Source organism: Nannobrachium achirus (genome assembly GCF_963921795.1).
Source record: "Nannobrachium achirus genome assembly, chromosome: 8".
NCBI classification, from domain to species: Eukaryota; Metazoa; Chordata; class Actinopteri; order Myctophiformes; family Myctophidae; genus Nannobrachium; species Nannobrachium achirus.
Genome location: NC_137817.1, coordinates 15,350,352 through 15,367,851, shown reverse-complemented (window position 1 = coordinate 15,367,851; position 17,500 = coordinate 15,350,352). Strand labels below are relative to the sequence as shown.

At 44.4% G+C, this 17,500-nt stretch overlaps 1 protein-coding gene across 1 annotated transcript in view; it reads right to left on the bottom strand.

Moving 5' to 3' along the window:
- dpf1 (double PHD fingers 1) overlaps positions 1-17,500 on the bottom strand; it is a gene marked incomplete at its 3' end in the record, with an annotated part of 105,099 nt that overhangs the window by 1,664 nt on the left and 85,935 nt on the right. The window contains exons 9-10 of the mRNA XM_080731337.1: positions 5,951-6,070; positions 1,801-1,913 (exon numbers count right to left, since the gene is read on the bottom strand). Of these exons, the coding sequence (XP_080587463.1) occupies positions 1,801-1,913; positions 5,951-6,070 (233 nt within the window). The remainder of the gene's footprint in view (positions 1-1,800; positions 1,914-5,950; positions 6,071-17,500) is intronic.

Genomic DNA, 17,500 nt, shown 5'->3' with positions numbered 1-17,500 from the left:
TGAAGTGTGAGCAACCACCTCTTTTTGATCTACTAGGAGATCAGATTGGGCTATTGAGGTGATCGATAACCCAATCGTTGATCAAATACAACCATTAATAACCATTATTGTTGGATGTGCATATAACTTCTCTCTGTTTTCTCCCCACATAGTCACAACTTAATCTTACCTATATTTACACAAAAAGTTTGCCCATTCCTCAAAAGAAAAGTTTGGAAACATAATTTCAGAGGATTATCTCCCCTTCAGTAATATCAAATGGTATTGAATTGTATCCTTGTTATCGTTGATTAGTCACCTTTACAAGGAGGTACAACTTGTAAGGATCGTGCAATCGTAGAATGAGCTGGAATGTAGCTCATAGACCATATTCACCGCCACCGGGCAGCCATGTTTGCACAAAAAACGGGGTGGAATTGTATTTCTTTCGCTTTTCTTTCTTTTTAAAAAAAAATGTTATCCCACAATTTTTGTGTCCATTGTCTAATGTAATGCTGGACACTACATTCCCTCTGCCAACCTGGGGAGATCAACGGACTGACCTCATGCTTCCTTCAATGCATGAGGAGTCCAAGCTGCTTGTTTTGACAGGGGGGAGTTTCCCCGGTTGGACGTAGCGCGTGGAAGGAACACGTTGTTCCAACCAGTTCCTTTCCCCTCCATCAGGCGCCCCGGCTGGCCAGGGGGAGGCAGTATAGAGAACAGGATTATTGCATGTTTTTTGTGAGGGGACACGAGGAGAACATGCAAACTCCACACAGAAGGGGTGGTTCATTAAATTAATGGCAAGATGGCTGCCGTGTGAATATGGTCTATCCCAGCGTGGAAAGTAGCTCCTCCCAAAAAAAATCCAAAATCTCCAAATATGTTGGTATTCACTCTCGTTGAGTGACCTGCCAGCTGGCAGGTGTGTGCCAGTCACAGGTGTGTGCTCATTCCACGATTGCACGATCCTTACAAGTTATACCTCGTTGTAAAGGTAACTAATCAGCGATAATGAATATGGTATACATTATGCCAAACAGTTGGTTCCATCTACAGTAAACATGCATATAAATATATTCAGAGAATACCCTGTAAAATCCTGAGAGTTCATTTAACTCTTGACAGTGTACAAATAGATCCTTTCACATGGTGAGAGGGGATTGGTGGGTTCTGGAAGCTTCCAATACAGACTGACACCCGAATGGTATTTCTCAACATTTTCACACAGTGTGTCCTTCCTCAGGATTTTACTGCATTCACCTGTATTCTAATTCAGTGTTTCTCAAAGTGCGCTCCGGGGACACCCAGTGGGTCCTTGAGGGGGTTTCAAATGGACCCTTAAAGGTCTATAACACTGAGCGTCTACATACAGTATGGAACCAAATGGACCCTTACAGGTCTGTAACTCTGAGAGTGTACATATGAAACCAAATGGACCCTTACAGGTCTGTAACTCTGAGAGTGTACAAAGGGAACCAAATGGACGCTTACAGGTCTGTAACTCTGAGAGTGTACATATGGAACCAAATGGACCCTTGCAGGTCTGTAACTCTGAGAGTGTACATATGGAACCAAATGGACCCTTACAGTTCTGTAACTCTGAGAGTATACAAATGAAACCAAATGGACCCTCAGAGTTATGATGGGGGGGGGGGGGGGGGGGGGCCTTGAAAAAATAAATTAGAATAAATTTGAGAACCACTGTCCTAATCCAAAAGGATGCTTATTACAAGTATTCTTATCATTGTTATGGTATAGTATAGGTTGCAGACATGCCTGCCTGTGTGCATTGCGTAATAGAGAGAGAGATCCTACGTCATTCTCCGAGGTGCCACACAGGCTGCAGGACTTGCACTCGATGCACTGCCAGCGGTAAGTCCTCACCGCGGCCGTCATGTTGACCGTGAACTGGAGACAGGAAGGGTGGCCTGGGTGGTGACACGCACACGCGCACACGCACACACGCACACACGCACACGCACACACACACGCACACACGCACACACACACACACACACACACACACACACACACACACACAGCATCAAGCATCTTTACATCCGAATACTTGAATTTTCCGTAATTTAAGCCTGATTTATACTTTGTCGTATGACTGTGTCAAATAGGTCTGCAATTTCCGTCGTCACGGCACCGTTATGCGATAAATCACTATTATGGATTCCAATAGTTGTTGTTCTTTTATCTCTCGTCTCCCTTATGCATACGCCTGTCATGCATAATGTTGTGGGTTGGAACCTTGCAAGGGCATGCTAACGCCAAATAAAATGGGTCTCCTGCAGGAGGCATGTCTGAAGCCTGTCCTGGACAGGAGTATCCGGACGTAAAAACAGATTCATTTAATTCATTCGTACTCCATTACTCCAACAAGTGCAGTCTGTCACGTTCATTCTCATTCGCTACAAGCTAACACGCGTGTGCCCTCTTACCCACAGTGCATCTCAGGTAGTTAATTTAAGCAGTCCTCTATTCTCTGTTCGTTCTACGTCTTTAGCTGTCACGCTGGTTATACAGCTGTCAGATACAAATTCCCTCCACCACCCCAGCCTCCTCCTTGTGGAATGTAGTTCTATGTTAATGGTTGATTGTGGAGGAAACTGCATTTCTATGGATTGATTATGATATGTGATATCTTAAATCATGCATCTGAAGGTTCCATGTTATGTGCATGTAATAACGGTATATTATGCTTTGCTCTGGGGGTTTTGTGATCTCAGATTCTCTCTCATGCTTGAGCAGGTAATCTGTAATATCACAGCAGAGCTACACCGCCAAACTAAACGCAATATCATTGCAATAAATGGTATATGGTTAATCCTGAGCTGGAGTGTCTAAAAGAAATGATGATGACTTAATGATGATGACTTAATCTGGTAAACACTGACCTTCCCCACCTTCCCCTGTAAACATGAGATTTGAGAGTTCTGTTCTAATCTGAGTTCTCTCTTACCAATTACCATGTCATGAAAACAACATTATATACAGTATGTATAGACAGTGATTTTCATGCAGTTGTTTTCACAGGCATTACGGTATGATTCAATTCCACTAACAAGTGTCAAGAAACAGCAAGATCCACCAGGAGTTTAAAGAAGACCAGGCAGTGTACACTTGAAAATCAACGGCTGGGTGAGCCGCATGCATTCTCAGAGCATGTTTATTTGAATGCTCAATCGATTTGTATTCTGGTTTTTGGATCAATGGAACATACGTAGTATACTTTAATTAAGTTCCCATTTATCGGTATCACAATGAACACCCATGATTCAAATCTTTGCCCATGCATGTGCAATATCCTCGCTGCGCACCAGCCAGCCGGCCCCGGCGCAGAGGTGAACTAATGTTGTGGTGGCCTTCCTGTCCAATCTTTAGCTGTCAATAGTAAGTCACCGTGTGTGCAGTTTGTGAACTTGTAGCTGCAAATCACAAGCAGCACGATGCAGGCTGGCTGCTTGTGGGCATGTGAACTTGCACAGTGACAGCCTATAGGCTACTATAAATAACTGTCTTTATAAATAATACTTCACCTATGGGCACCGAAAGCGTTTCTCAAGCACAATGCTTATGTACCTCAGACAGAGACTCCTTTATTCTCTCTTTACATACATTATCAAGTACAATCCCAACTTTCACACTCTTTGTGAGTTTCACTTTCAGGTGATTTTTGGGGGGTATTTTTTTTAGGGAATATACTAAACCCTGTTCTAGACAGTACAAAAGATATACCAAAAATAATCAGTCTAATTCCTTTTCAATAAGAGGAATTTGTCAGTCTCATCTGCATCAAATCTATCAACTATAATGAGATAACTAGATAGTTATATACTTACACGCACGCACGCACGCACGCACGCACGCACGCACACAAACACCCACACAATGGAGTAGCCCCTTAACAGAATATTTAGCTGATTTTGTGCTAATACTGGCTGATGAATGGTGACAGTAATTTTAGGTTTAATCATTTTTTGTGGAATAAAGAGAATCTAATCATGTTGATGTTCTGTTCTGTTGACACCTGCCTCATCTCACTACTGTACTGAATCAAAACAAGACCAGGCAAGACTAGGTATTCAGACATTCACAACCCTAACAGCACAGCAATGCATTTGCAACCTCTGTAACAATGTAGGCGCTATGTAGCGGCGGGAGCCTTTGCTCATTGGGAAGAAGCATTTGTCACTACGCGAGCGAGGAGCTAAATTGGCAAGCGACATCGCAAATGCATCTTCCCAATGAGCAAACGCTCCAGACGCGAAATAGCGCCTACATTGTTACAGAGGGAGAGTAGGCATCGGCGTTATGTCACTGTGCTCTATGGCATACATGGGCAACTGGCGGCCCGGGGGCCACATGCGGCCCTCACCTTCGCTTAATGCGGCCCGCAGGTTGATATTGGAGTACTGATATATTATCGATTTCAGCTGTTACAATTCCAAACATGGAAAAATTACCCACTTTAATTAGGCTACTTCAGTCTATATTAGTAGCTAAATGACTAGTAGTCTATTAAAATGTTATTGTATTTCTTATGTCCAATGTATTTGTATTTAAGTTCATAAAGTTAATAACATAAGAACATATAAGTGCATTTGAAATGTAAAAACAAAAGAATAAAAAAAAAGTTACTTTTCAGGATTCCAATTCAAAAATAGCAAAAATAGCAGATCTACAAGCTCAAAACGCGTCGCACTGCGGCGCGTTTTGAACTTGTAGATATTTTTGCTATGTATATGCATTGTGGCCCTCTGGAGTGAGTGTTAAAATGTAGTGGCCCTCTCCATCATCAGTTGCCCACCCCTGCTCTATGGGAATACTATACAGCCAACAACTGCTAACAACAACTGCACTCAGAAGTAAAAGGATGAACAGCCTTTATTTATTTAAAAGGCAGCAACTGCCAATGTTTCGACCTTGGAAGGTCTTCATCTTCTCTTGTCTCTTGTTTTTTTCATATGTCTTGATCCTGTTTTATCCGAGAGCACTCTTTACACTCATATCTCCTGCGAGCACCTGGTTGTTGTTTTTTCAGGTGGTGTTCGCTAAAGTTTTAGAACCCCCACTCTGTTAATTTCAGCTCCCAAAGCCTTTTCTTTATATGTGTTCTACTGAGCCCTGGTGGCCGTGACCGGGGCTGTTTTTCCCGGCAAAATTACGTCATATGCATCATTCTGTACACGTGTCTCCCTACCGGCCAATCAAAGCCCAGATCATACACTGCTGAGCTCTTCAGGAAGTACACTGCAGTGTTTACACTGGGCTAGGAGTCTAGCATGTAACTCCCCAACCGAGGCTCGTAGAGGGACACGAAAGACCTCTATGGATAGGTCTCGGCGAGGCGAGGCGGACGCGGTGGTCTGAATGCCCGGTCCGCGGCGAAAAACGGCCGAAAAAAGCAGACGCGACCGCGGTTTGCTCTACTGCTACTGACCACTAGTTGAGCAACTTACACAGTATAGCTTTAACAGATTTTCTAGTTTGCCCTGGTACAGAAAGGGTTGGGAATCACTGCTCCAGCATAGTGCTATAGTGCAGGGGTTCTCAACCTGTGGGTCGGGATCCCCAGGGGGGTCTCCAAATTTTGGGAGGTCCCCAGATGATTAACTTAATGTGCAACATTGTTTTCTCACTCAACAGTAAACAAACCAACATAAAGTTTAATTGTATAGCTATAGAGGGTATATGCATATTTCTAAAGTGACAATTTAAGGACTTTTTAATGCCTCTAAAATGACATATTAAACACTGGCCAAATTGTCAAATATTAGAGGCAGACATTGTTGAAATAGCCGATCTACATGCTCACAATGCCTCTGCTATTTTCACAATAGAACCGTGTTATACAAAATGTAATGCCTCAACTCTTAGTGCTTAGTGCTATGATTATTTTGGGGGTCGCAGCCTGAAAAGGTTGAGAACCACTGTAGTGAGGCTTCGCTTCACTTACCCGAGCGTCCGCAGTCGGCGCAGGAGATGAGGTCTTCGGGACAGCCCGTCTTCTTGGACCCCCCCAGGCAGAAGTCACAGTAGCCGTTAGCGATCACCGAGCCGTCTGCCGCTTTCTTAGCTGGAGGGAGAAAGCACAGAGACAGCAGAACATCAAGGAAGGGGAAGGCAGGGCACATGAGTCTGTGTGGCTCCACCAGGTCAGTGCACTGGTGGGATGCTGTCCTTCTTTAGTATCATTTATACCGACAGTCCTTTAATAAAATATCCAGGGGCATTTCTTTTTTTTTAAATTCGATTTAAGCCCTTTGCACACAGGACAGTTGCGTTTTTTTTTTTCATTTGCTGCATGAATAAAATGCATTGGATTTGGTGTGCAAGGCTGTGCGGAATCGGTGCTGCGGATCCCAAAAGGAGTCAAAAAAGGAGTGATGATAATCATTGTTTTCTTTAAAAAAAAAATGAAATTGTGTTTTTTAAGCTTTTTTATTTTATTTTTGTATGCATTTTATAAGTGTTACACAAATGATGAAGATGAAGGGATATTTTTTTTAACAAAGCCAATTTTGCACAATTGATAAAAGCATCATTCTGTAAGAATGAGAAATAAACTATATGTTAATGCTAAATATTCACATTCGTGGATCGTTTATTCATCAAGCTGCTGGTGTGTAAAGAGCCAATGTTGCGTTTTTAGATCGGCTATTTTCGGTGAGAGCGAGAGAGGAAGAGACAGACAGTGAGGGAGAGAACACTGGTGGGTGAGACCGCAAAGTCGCCAAAAACATCAACAAGCAGACATCACCAAACAGTCCCACAGGAAGTTGTACTGAGTCCCACGCGGAGACTAAATGGGACACCAGTCCAAACGCTAGAGATGCAGAGAGAGAGTGATGACTCTGAGTGAATCGAGTGATAGGATGTAAAAAAGAAAAAGAAAAGACAAAGATAGGCTAGAGAGATGTGAGACTGCACACACTGTCCCAGCTGGGTACGGCTCGCCTCCATCTGTTTGTTTTGGTTAAACAAGCACTGAAACAGGTCCCGCCGAAAGCCTGGGACTCGCCAAGCCCGGCTGCACCCAGGGAGAGAGGAGAGGAGAGGAGAGGAGAGGAGAGGAGAGGAGAGGAGAGGAGAGGAGAGGAGAGGAGAGGAGAGGAGAGGAGAGGAGAGGAGAGGAGATGGATGTGGGGACAGACCTAAGCAGCGCTGAGCGCAGTGCTCCATGCAGGAACAGGCAGAGAATGTTAGGCAAGGGCTGACATTTCTAAAAAGGCCTTTTGGTGAAAATAACAAAAATAGCTAACCTCCAAGCTCACAACGCGTTGCGCTGTGACGTGTTGTGAGCTTGGAGGTCGGCTATTTTCAGTACTTAAACTAAGCTTAAAAAAATGCAATACTGGAGACGTGGTGTACTGCATGGATTTCTACACAGTGAGGGCAATTCTTTCAACATAAGAGGATGCATTCAAGTTCAGGAGAGTTTGGACAAGGCAATTCTCTCGAATGCTGCCTTCAGGTATGACATGGAAAGAGGGGCATTTGCATTTATTTCACCATAGTGAAAACTGCATTCATGGTCTGGAGAGGGCATTTTTTTACAGACAGATAAAAGGGCAGGGGCTCAAGCCCCCTTTCATGTCTATGCGTGCACGTGCCTGGCTCCATGTGAAGCCATTTCATAATAACTATTAACAAGACGACACGTCTGCGTGCTGTGCTGTATGTCCTCTATTAGCCTAACCTCTCTCTCTCTCTCTCTCTCTCTCTCTCTCTCTCTCTCTCTCTCTCTCTCTCTCCCTCTCTCCCTCCATTTCGCTTCCTCTGTCTGTCTGTCTGTCTGTCTGTCTGTCTGTCTGTCTGTCTGTCTGTCTGTCTGACTGTCTGTCTGTCTGTCTGTCTGTGTGTCTTCATGTCACCTGTCTCTCTGCTCCTGGTGATTGCATAATGGCTGTGATGGCGTTGATAACATCAGCATGACAGGCTGTGTCTGTCCTGTGAGATGGGCAACAATGGACAGGCTTGTGTATAATGTGTGTACTTTATTGTTTGTATATTTTGTCTTTTGTGTTTGTCTGGTGTCTAAAAAATCACAAAAAAACAATGGACAGGCTCTTCACAGGTTGCTATGCCAACACGCACACACGTGCACATGCACGTACACACAGACACACACGCACATGAATTCACAAACAAAAAAAAAGGATGTACTATACAGACTGGCACAGCACATGCTTGTGTGTGCACGCACGCACGCACGCACGCACGCACGCACGCACGCACGCACGCACGCACGCACGCACGCACGCACGCACGCACGCACGCACACACACACACACACACACACACACACACACACACACACACACACACACACACACACACACACACACACACACACACACACAGTGAGTGAGACAGAACATTCTGCAGAGGCATAAAAGGAAAGCACACATGTACAAGCACATACTGCATGTGCACAAGTGTGCATGCATTGCGCGCGCGCCACACACACAGGCATATCGGCAAGTAGAAATAATCAGATCCAGATCATATTCTGGTGATGGTGATGGAGTGTGTGTGTGTGTGTGTGTGTGTGTGTGTGTGTGTGTGTGTGTGTGTGTGTGTGTGTGTGTGTGTGTGTGTGTGGCATGTCTCTCTCTCTTTGGTGTGGTCATTAATCCAGCCATTCTTGGCTGCAGTCTTATCCAGTGGGGGAGGGATAGAGAGGGTGGGGGGGCAGGCGGAGGGGCAGAGAGAGGTGGAAGGGGGGTTGGCTGGTAGACGAAGGAGAGGTAGAAGGAAAGAGAGAAAGAGGGATGGAGGAGTCAAGGAGGCACGGAGGGAGGACGAGGGAGTGAGAGAGGGATGGATTAGGCAGAGGAGAGGATGAGAGAGAGAGAGAGAGAGATGGAGGGAGGGAGGGAGGGAGGGAGAAAGAGGGAGAGAAGGAGAGAGAGTTTCAACTCCACAGTGTCAGTCTGTCTCTAATCCCTCAGGGAAATAATACAATGAAATAGAATAAAAAAGCACTAGATCAAGACGAGGGAGAGAGAGACAGAGAGAGAGAGAGAGAGAGAGAGAGAGAGAGAGAGAGAGAGAGAGAGAGAGAGAGCAGAGAGAGAGCAGAGATGAAGCGAGTGACAGAAACACCAACACACAGAGGTCTTCAACAGGGGGTCCGGGACTCCTAGGAGGTCCCCAAATCTACAATATGTGTGACAGGATTCTTTTTTTTTTTTTTTTCTACATTAAGCACTTGAACCCTATTCTGAGGAACATCTTACAATAAATGCGAGAAATCTCAGTGGACCTCTCCACCACCCCCGTTGTTCTTGTTAGCTAGTTTTTATCCTACTGATTTTTAAAGACTCTAATGATGTTTTACGTATATTATAGTTTTTATTATGGGTTATATCATGTCTTGAGTGTCTTGTCTTAAATGTGTTCTGTCTGTGTGTTTTTATCTGTGATGTAACACCACAACAAATTCCTGTGTGTCCTTGTGATGCAATTGGCAATAAAGTGTTTCTGATTTCTGATTCTGATTTCTGAGAGATCTGCTCACACTGAGCAGATCTAAAAGCTCAGTGTGAGGCGTGGTGAGCTTGTAGATCGTCTATTTTCAACAAAGAGGTTTGGCGTAGGCCGGGGTAAAAGGACCAAATCAAGACCTAAGCATTGGAGGTTTAGGTGATAATAGTCAATGAAGCTATCTTTGAAATCAATGGAAAAAGTTGAATCTGCCACACAATTGTATGCAACATGTAGTGGGGGTCCCTGCTTCGTCTCTCTCTCTCTCTCTCAGCTAAGGGGTCCTTGGTCTGAAAGACGTTGAAGACCCCTGCTCTATATAGCCGACAGAGCACAGTGCATTGTGCTCTGAGGTGATAATTTATTCTAATTAACTCTGAGAATGTAAAAAGGACAGTTAAATGAACGCTGAGGACTGCACTGTTTTAGTGCAGTGCTTCTAAACGTTCTCTAACTCAGGTACGTTGTCACAATTATTACATAATCACCCAATTGCAATTATTTTATGTTGTTAATCGTGATCAATTCTAGCTGTACTAGTGACAATTAGTACAACCATCACAATATATATTTTTGCCTCTCTGCTCATTTGTGTTCTTTCTTTGAGTTGCGTTTGTTATCTTAGCCTTGTCCAAATTTAATTTTAAGTGTATTTTTCTTCTTTTTTTTTCTTTTTTTACTGACTGTGCTGATTTACATTCCCATTTTGTAACAGTGATACCAATGAATGTTTTTAGCATTTACTTTTTGCCCCCACAGGTTCTCCTTCTTTGTCCTTGTTTTCAAGTGTACGTTTCAACCACTCCTCTATTTTTGGGATTTTTTTTTTTTTTTAGATCTGGCTTTCATGTTTGAAACACCCTCAAGCCAGGTCACAAAATGATGCATCAAGCTATCTGGCAATTCATGTTTTTTTTTTTGTTTGTTTTTTGGCGGGTAAACTATAATAGGCAATCGGGTTGTATTATATGGCATATAAAATATTTTTATGTATATTTGCGTAATATATTATTTTAAGGCTAATGTACAGATATATTCAGGCCTTGTCAAAACTCAGTTCAGGCCTTTGTTTTAGTTTAGTTTAGTGCTACAGTTGCGTCAATAGAGGCATAAAGCAAATGGCTATGTGATACAGTGTGCGTCTGTGGAAGAACAGGCCTCAGCTGTGGGTTTTCCTGGGGTGTAGAGGAAGCAGACTGTATGGATATTTACAAACAGTTTACTGTACAGACAGTGTATGGCTGAGGGAATAGGCCTGGGGCCAGAGCAAACATGTCTGCAGCCTTTGTTCTTGTCAAAGAAAGCTCCTTTCTTCCCTGCACTGAAGAACCAGCATCTTGATCCCTGGTGAGGTACAAGTGAGCACACGCACACACACATATGCACGCATGCACAGTGCACACACACACACACACACACGGAGTGAATCAGCAGGTTCTGACGCATCTGTGCAAGCCGGGGCTGCCCACTGGCCTGCCTGCACAGAAAAGAAAACCCCACCAATGATTAAATGCCTGCGGTCATGTCTAAAGACCCGCCTGCAACCACACGAGCGCACACACACACACACACACACACACACACACACACACACACACACACACACACACACACACACACACACACACACAGCAGCGCTTGGAGAGACGGGGGATGCCTGGTGGGGAGGGAGGGAGGGAGGGGGGAGACGCACAGACAGGTGGATAAACATGAAGACAGCTCCTCACTGCTGCCCTCCTCATCTCCTCCTCTTCACCTCCTCCTGTCTGCAAACCTAACAAGCCTCCATCTCTGCTCTCTCTCTCTCTTTCTCTCTCTCTCTCTCTCTCTCTCTCTCTCTCTCTCTCTCTCTCTCTCTCCCCCCCCCCCATTGAACTTCCTGGTGTAGTGTTTTCCCCTCTCCTCTCTTGCCCAGAGGCGTCAATTGGGCATGGCAAGGTATGGCAGCTGCCATACTACCTTGGCTCAAGGGGGAAAACAATAAAATGTACTAAAATACAATAAATTCATCTCAGGCTTCAGAGATGTTGCTAAGGTATGCGAAGGCGCGCGTGCAAGACACCAGTCATGTTGCCATGCCTATGCCAGTGCGCTTCTTGCCTCCTTCATACCCTGCCCCTTTCCCCTTCTCTTGTTCCCTTCCCTTCCACCCCACCCCCCCCCCCCCCTCCCCCTCACTCCCTCTCTCTCCCTTTTCCTCTCTCCAGTATCCTGCACCAATTACTGGGAGAATATGAGCAGAACAGCACACTTCACAGCTTTTCAAGTGTTGGAGAGAGACGTCCCCCTGGGAATGATCCAGCTAGAGATGAATCCTCAAATGCTCCTCACCCTCTTCCTACTAAGCCCCCCTCTCTCTCAGTCTCTCTCTCTCTCTCTCTCTCTCTCTCTCTCAGTGTCTCTCTCTCTCTCTCTCTCCTTCTCTCGGTTTCGCATTCCGTACTATTTTTGTTGAATGTTTTCCTCCACAGTTTCATTTATTTTCGGGTCGTACGTGAAGTAAAAAAGAAATGCACTTACGATTAATGCCAGTGCAAAAAAAAATAAATACATACGCATACCTATCTACTGTATGTGCAGTCAAGTGGTACATTAAAACAAGGACGAGATAAAGTTATGTTTCGAAGTACATAAACTTGAGTCCCTGGTTTTGGTCACAGTATTTAAGGGTGAAACCCAGTGTGCAATGCTCGATTTCTCTCACACACATAGTCAAGTGATCAATTCGCTACCGATACCCACTCCCCCAAAATGTAGTTTTTTTTGTTTGTTTGTCTTTTTGAAGCTTGCCTGTGAAACTCCAAAGCATTAGAGTTTTACAAATGAAAAATGAAATCTGGTATTCAGACCAGCACTCACCGAAAACAGTCTTTACAAAGAGCACGGAACACAGAAGAGATGTGCCAATCAGGGCCTCACTAAAATATGCCAAGCATTAGTGAATGAGAAAGTATGCAGGGATGTTCAATGAAACGACTTCAACTTGGGTCCCGTCAACGAGCAAGTCACGTTGTTTATGTCGTGGTGTGTTACGTGGATGTTCTCTGTGAAATACCCACGTTCTGGTGGATCAAATGTATACATAATTCATATGATGTGGAATACTAAATGAGGGCAAAAATAGAACAATACTGTAAAGATCCTTTAGGGCCATCTTTTGGAGGAGATAATAGTTGACAGTTGTACCTTTACTGAAAAGAGATGGGTTTTCTGAGGGACATGTGGACAAAGACGTTAAACTCGACTATTCCCTTGATATCTTTCTAAAACAAACATTGCAACCTTGAGCTTTAAGTTAGCGATTTCTGCACTGTTCAGTGTTCAGATGCATACAATGAAGAGAGACAGGAAAGTGACAGGTTCTTGGAAGCCAAGACCTTGAGGTTTTGGTGGTCAGTGCATTTTAGTATTGTTGTTTAGATCAATTGTTCTCATCTCTGCTTTCCGTTGTTTTGACGTCTAAAAGGTACTGAAGCGTTTTTTTTTTTTTAAATAAACAAATAGGGGTATCCACAATATCTCTCGAGCTCTTTAATAAACAGAAAACATATTTCCAGGTGGGTTATAGGCCATTTCAGGCAGTCTGGAGACCCATTTATCAGTCTCAATTTTAGTGTTCAAATCCAGTACTAAAGAGATGGAGAGATGGGGAGACAAACATGCTTGGCATGATTTTACAAAATGTGCAGGCCCTGCAGGTTGACAACCTGGGGCCTGACAGACCTACCTTTTTTTTCTTCTTTCTTAAAAATGATGAATTCTTTTAGCTGCCCTTTGGTGTTTTATGAAATGACGTGTCCAGTCCACCACCACTTCTCCTCCCTCTCCCTCTCCCTCTCCCTCTCTCCCTTTCCCTCCTTCCATCCCTCTCCCTCTCTCACTCTCTCCTTCCTTCCTTCCCTCCCTTTCCCTCCTTCCATCTCTCTCTCCCTCTCTCTCCCTCAGCCTGACCTGGGTGCTGACCCACGGCCGGTCGATACTCTCCTCCTCCAGCTACAGCCACAGCAGCAGCAGCAGCAGTCTCATCAAGTTAGCACCAGCATCCTGGGGATTAACCTCAACACAACACATTAACACACACACACACACACACACACACACACACACACACACACACACACACACACACACACACACACACACACACTCACACGTGCAGCACAGAGCACACAGCTGTTCGCCTCGGCCATCTCTTTTCCTTCCATTTCCCTTTCTCCATTTCCACCTCTACGTTTCATGAGTTATGGTCTGCTTTCTGTCTCCTCTACTTGTGTCTGCCTCTCAGTTTGTCTCTCTCTGGCTTGATGCTCTGTGTAAAGCACAATGAATTGCCTTGTTGGTGAAATGTGCTACACAACTAAAACCTTGCCTTGCCTTGCTTCACAGCACAGCACAGCGGCCGTTCTGCTCATTTTGGTGCAGAACAAGAAGAGCCTGGTTCATATTCCTGTCGCGTCCATGCTAAACCCTAAACACCTAAACTTCTTTGCCTTTTTTTACTATTTTGAAAAACATAAAATACTTAAAATACTTCAGATTGATGATCTACATCGACACGTTGTGAGCTTGTAGATCAGCTATTTGAACTATTTAAAACAAGTTTCGATTATTAATTATTATTATCGATTATTATTATTACTAGAAGCGTCTAGTCGGCGACCTGGCCAACTCGGGAACGATGTAAATAGGGAATGAATGCCCCGCCCTTTAATGCAAACCCCATTATACCTGTTGTCATAGGACCCGTTTTGACCATCTGTTTGCCTGTGTCCATTTATGCCCATATATGGAGATATCCGTATCTGTCTGTCTGTCGGCGTCCATTTTATGTCCATATATGGAGATCACTGCAGATATAGTTCTGGGTCCATTTTATGCCCATATATGCCCATATATGGAGATATCGGTCTATTTGCGTCCATTTTATGCCCATATATGGAGATCTCTGTATCTGTCTGTCTGTGTCCCTTTATGCCCGTATATGGAGATATCTGTTTATCTGCGTCCATTTTATGCCCATATATGAGATCTCTGTCGCTTTTTGTTTGTTTCTTCTTTAAGCAGAATACACAGCCTGCTTAAATCTGCATCATTCAAGTCATCCTCCCAGTCCCACGCTTTGTTGCTTGTCTTATGTTTGTCTTTGTCTCTTTTATTTTCTTTTTTGGAGCGGACCCCATGAATGCCCCACCCTTTAATGCAAACCCCAATATACCTGTTGTCATAGGACACGTTTTTACCATCTGTTTGCCTTTGTCCCCACCCTTTAATGCAAACCCCAATATACCTGTTGTCATAGGACCCGTTTTGACCATCTGTTTGCCTTTGTCCCCTTATGCCCATATATGGAGATCTCTGCACACACAGTACCGGTTGCGGAAAACTCTGATGTCAGACATCAGCTCCGCATTCGGGCATTCATTTTATGCCCATATCTGGAGAACGCGCGTGCCGGTGGGAAGAACGGTTCTCGAGATACGCGGATTACATACATACATACACATTCACAGAGATTTTTTGTTGACTCATGTGGCGTACGTGATGTCAGAGCCTTTTATGAAGTGGTCACAATGAGTCAGCGCTTGCGCAGATTTCCTCCGGAACAGCCTGATGTCAACAATCAGCTCCGCATAAGGAGATTCCGAACGTTTTGCGCCGGTTCGAAAAAAACGTGCGTCGGGTCGGGTCGAGGCCCGGCACTGCACTCCGCGCCGCGGCGGGGAACGTGCGTGCCGAATCTGAAGCCGGTGGGACGAACGGTTCTCGAGATACGCGGATTACATACACACAGACAGACAGAGATTTGTCGCATTTATAGATAGATTACTCGTCCTGTGCCCGGGGGTGTGCACAGTATTATGAGTGCAAACTACAGTATATGAGGGATTGAATGTCCCTGAGGAGTCTCAGAAGTAATGTTGGAGAACCCAGACCGGTGCCCGTTGGGCAGAATAGTCACAACTGTCTGTCTGTCTGTCTGTCTGTCTGTCTGTCTGTCTGTCTGTCTGTCTGTCTGTCTGTCTGTCTGTCTGTGTCCCTTTCATGCCCATACATTCTATGGAGATCTCTTATCGCTGTCTGTCTGGCTCCTGTTATGCCCATATATGGTGTTCCGTGACATCACAGCCTGGCTGTGATGTCATCTCCAAGTTTTTGTCACTTGTTTCAGACATTATTTGGGCATTGTTTCATGCGGCTGTTACCATGGTGGCGACACTGTTTTAATATCACTGATGTGAGCATACAGACTGTTTCACCCGTTTATGCCGATAATATGGTGTTCTGTGATGTCAGTCAGTGATGTCGGGCAATATTGTTTCAGCATGTGGCTGTTACCATGGCGGTGACACTGTTTAATATCAGTGATGTCAGCATGCGGACAGACGGTGGTGGACAGACATTCTGTAAATGAATAGTTAGATAGATAGATTGTCGGACAGAAACCTTGGACATCCGCTATTTTTGCCATTTTTGAGACATTTATAAGTGAAGTGAAGTGAAAGCGTGTCTGTCGGTTTTATAAATGAAGGGCTTGTGACTAAATAATAACCATTGGAAGGCAGGTCATTTTTCTTCCATTTCCTGAAAAGTAACGGTTTTGGACATACAAGGTTTCCACCCAACAGCGATGATTTATTATAATTAATGTATTTTGCTGCTGAGGATGGGGGGATGGGGGGATGTGGGGATGGGGGGAAGGTGTGGGCTGGATCCGGATGTTTCACTCCAGCCACTTCCTCCTCCGTTTGGCGCTCGTTAACCTGCAGGGTTAATCTCTATATAACAGACATCTGCATGAATATAAACGGGTTACTCGCGAAACTGGCGGAAGGGTCCAGAGATTGCAGACGCTGATTCACTTTACACACTCGCCTGTTTTATTCTATTCTATTCTATTCTATTCTATTCTATTCTATTATTATATAGTAACACACACCTTCCCAAAGCATTGAGACACACTCTCAAGCCATCAAACGGGTGGCAGCTTGGATCTGATTTCCCGATATGGCCCTACAGTATTTGTCGTTTTCAGGGGTACACGCGAAGTGATGATTTACGATTCTGCTCGGCGTTGGTGCCTCTCGTGGCTCAAGTCCACTTCAGACACCGTCATTTTAACATGTTTTTAGCGGCGCCATCCCCCTTTCTATGTGAATTAGAATGCAATGCTTACTTTATACGGCATCGTACCACAGTGCCGCAAGGTGAAAAATGCCACACAGTAAACAAACCAACATAGAGTGTAAGTGTATAGAGGGTATCTGCACATTTCTAAAGTGACAATTTAGAGACTTCTTAATTAATACCTCTAAAATGACAAATTAAACATTGGCCAAATTGACGAATATTAGAGGCAGAAATTGTGAAAATAGCAGATCTGCTATTTTCACAATAGAACCGTGTCATGCAAAATGTAATTCCTTAAACATGGGGTGCCATGATTTTTTCCCCCACTAAACATGATTATCAGCTATTATGATTATACTAGGTGGAAGATCTTTTCCAACAAGGTGTACAGAAAGAGTTAAAATTAGGTTTTCACGTGGCCACACCCACCAGTTCATTAAGTATGCCTGGTTGTCATGGTGGGTGGTGACACCAACTGAAGTTAGCCACACCCACAGTGTTGGGTGATTGGTAAAAGGGGAGGGGTTGATTCTATGATGTAATTGTATCTGTGTTTTTGGACCGGCACTTTTGACCCACAAGGTGGCAGCCTCCACGTACAAACCCCAAATACAAAGAGAATACATAATTGCTCATAACAACCACACCAGTGGGTCTAATGAAGTACTGTGAACCTCATAGACACATGCAAAACAGAAAAGGTACAAAACTATGGCACCACCTCTTAGTGCTCATCAGGGTGGGGGGATTCAAATATGATTATTTTGGGCCTGAAAAGGCTGAGAACCACTGGTCTAGAGCTCCGTTCCTCTATGCTAGCTCTGTGTCCAGGGACGTGCTGGCCATTGGGAAAATCGGGACAACTCCCGAACGGCCGGTTCATTCCAGG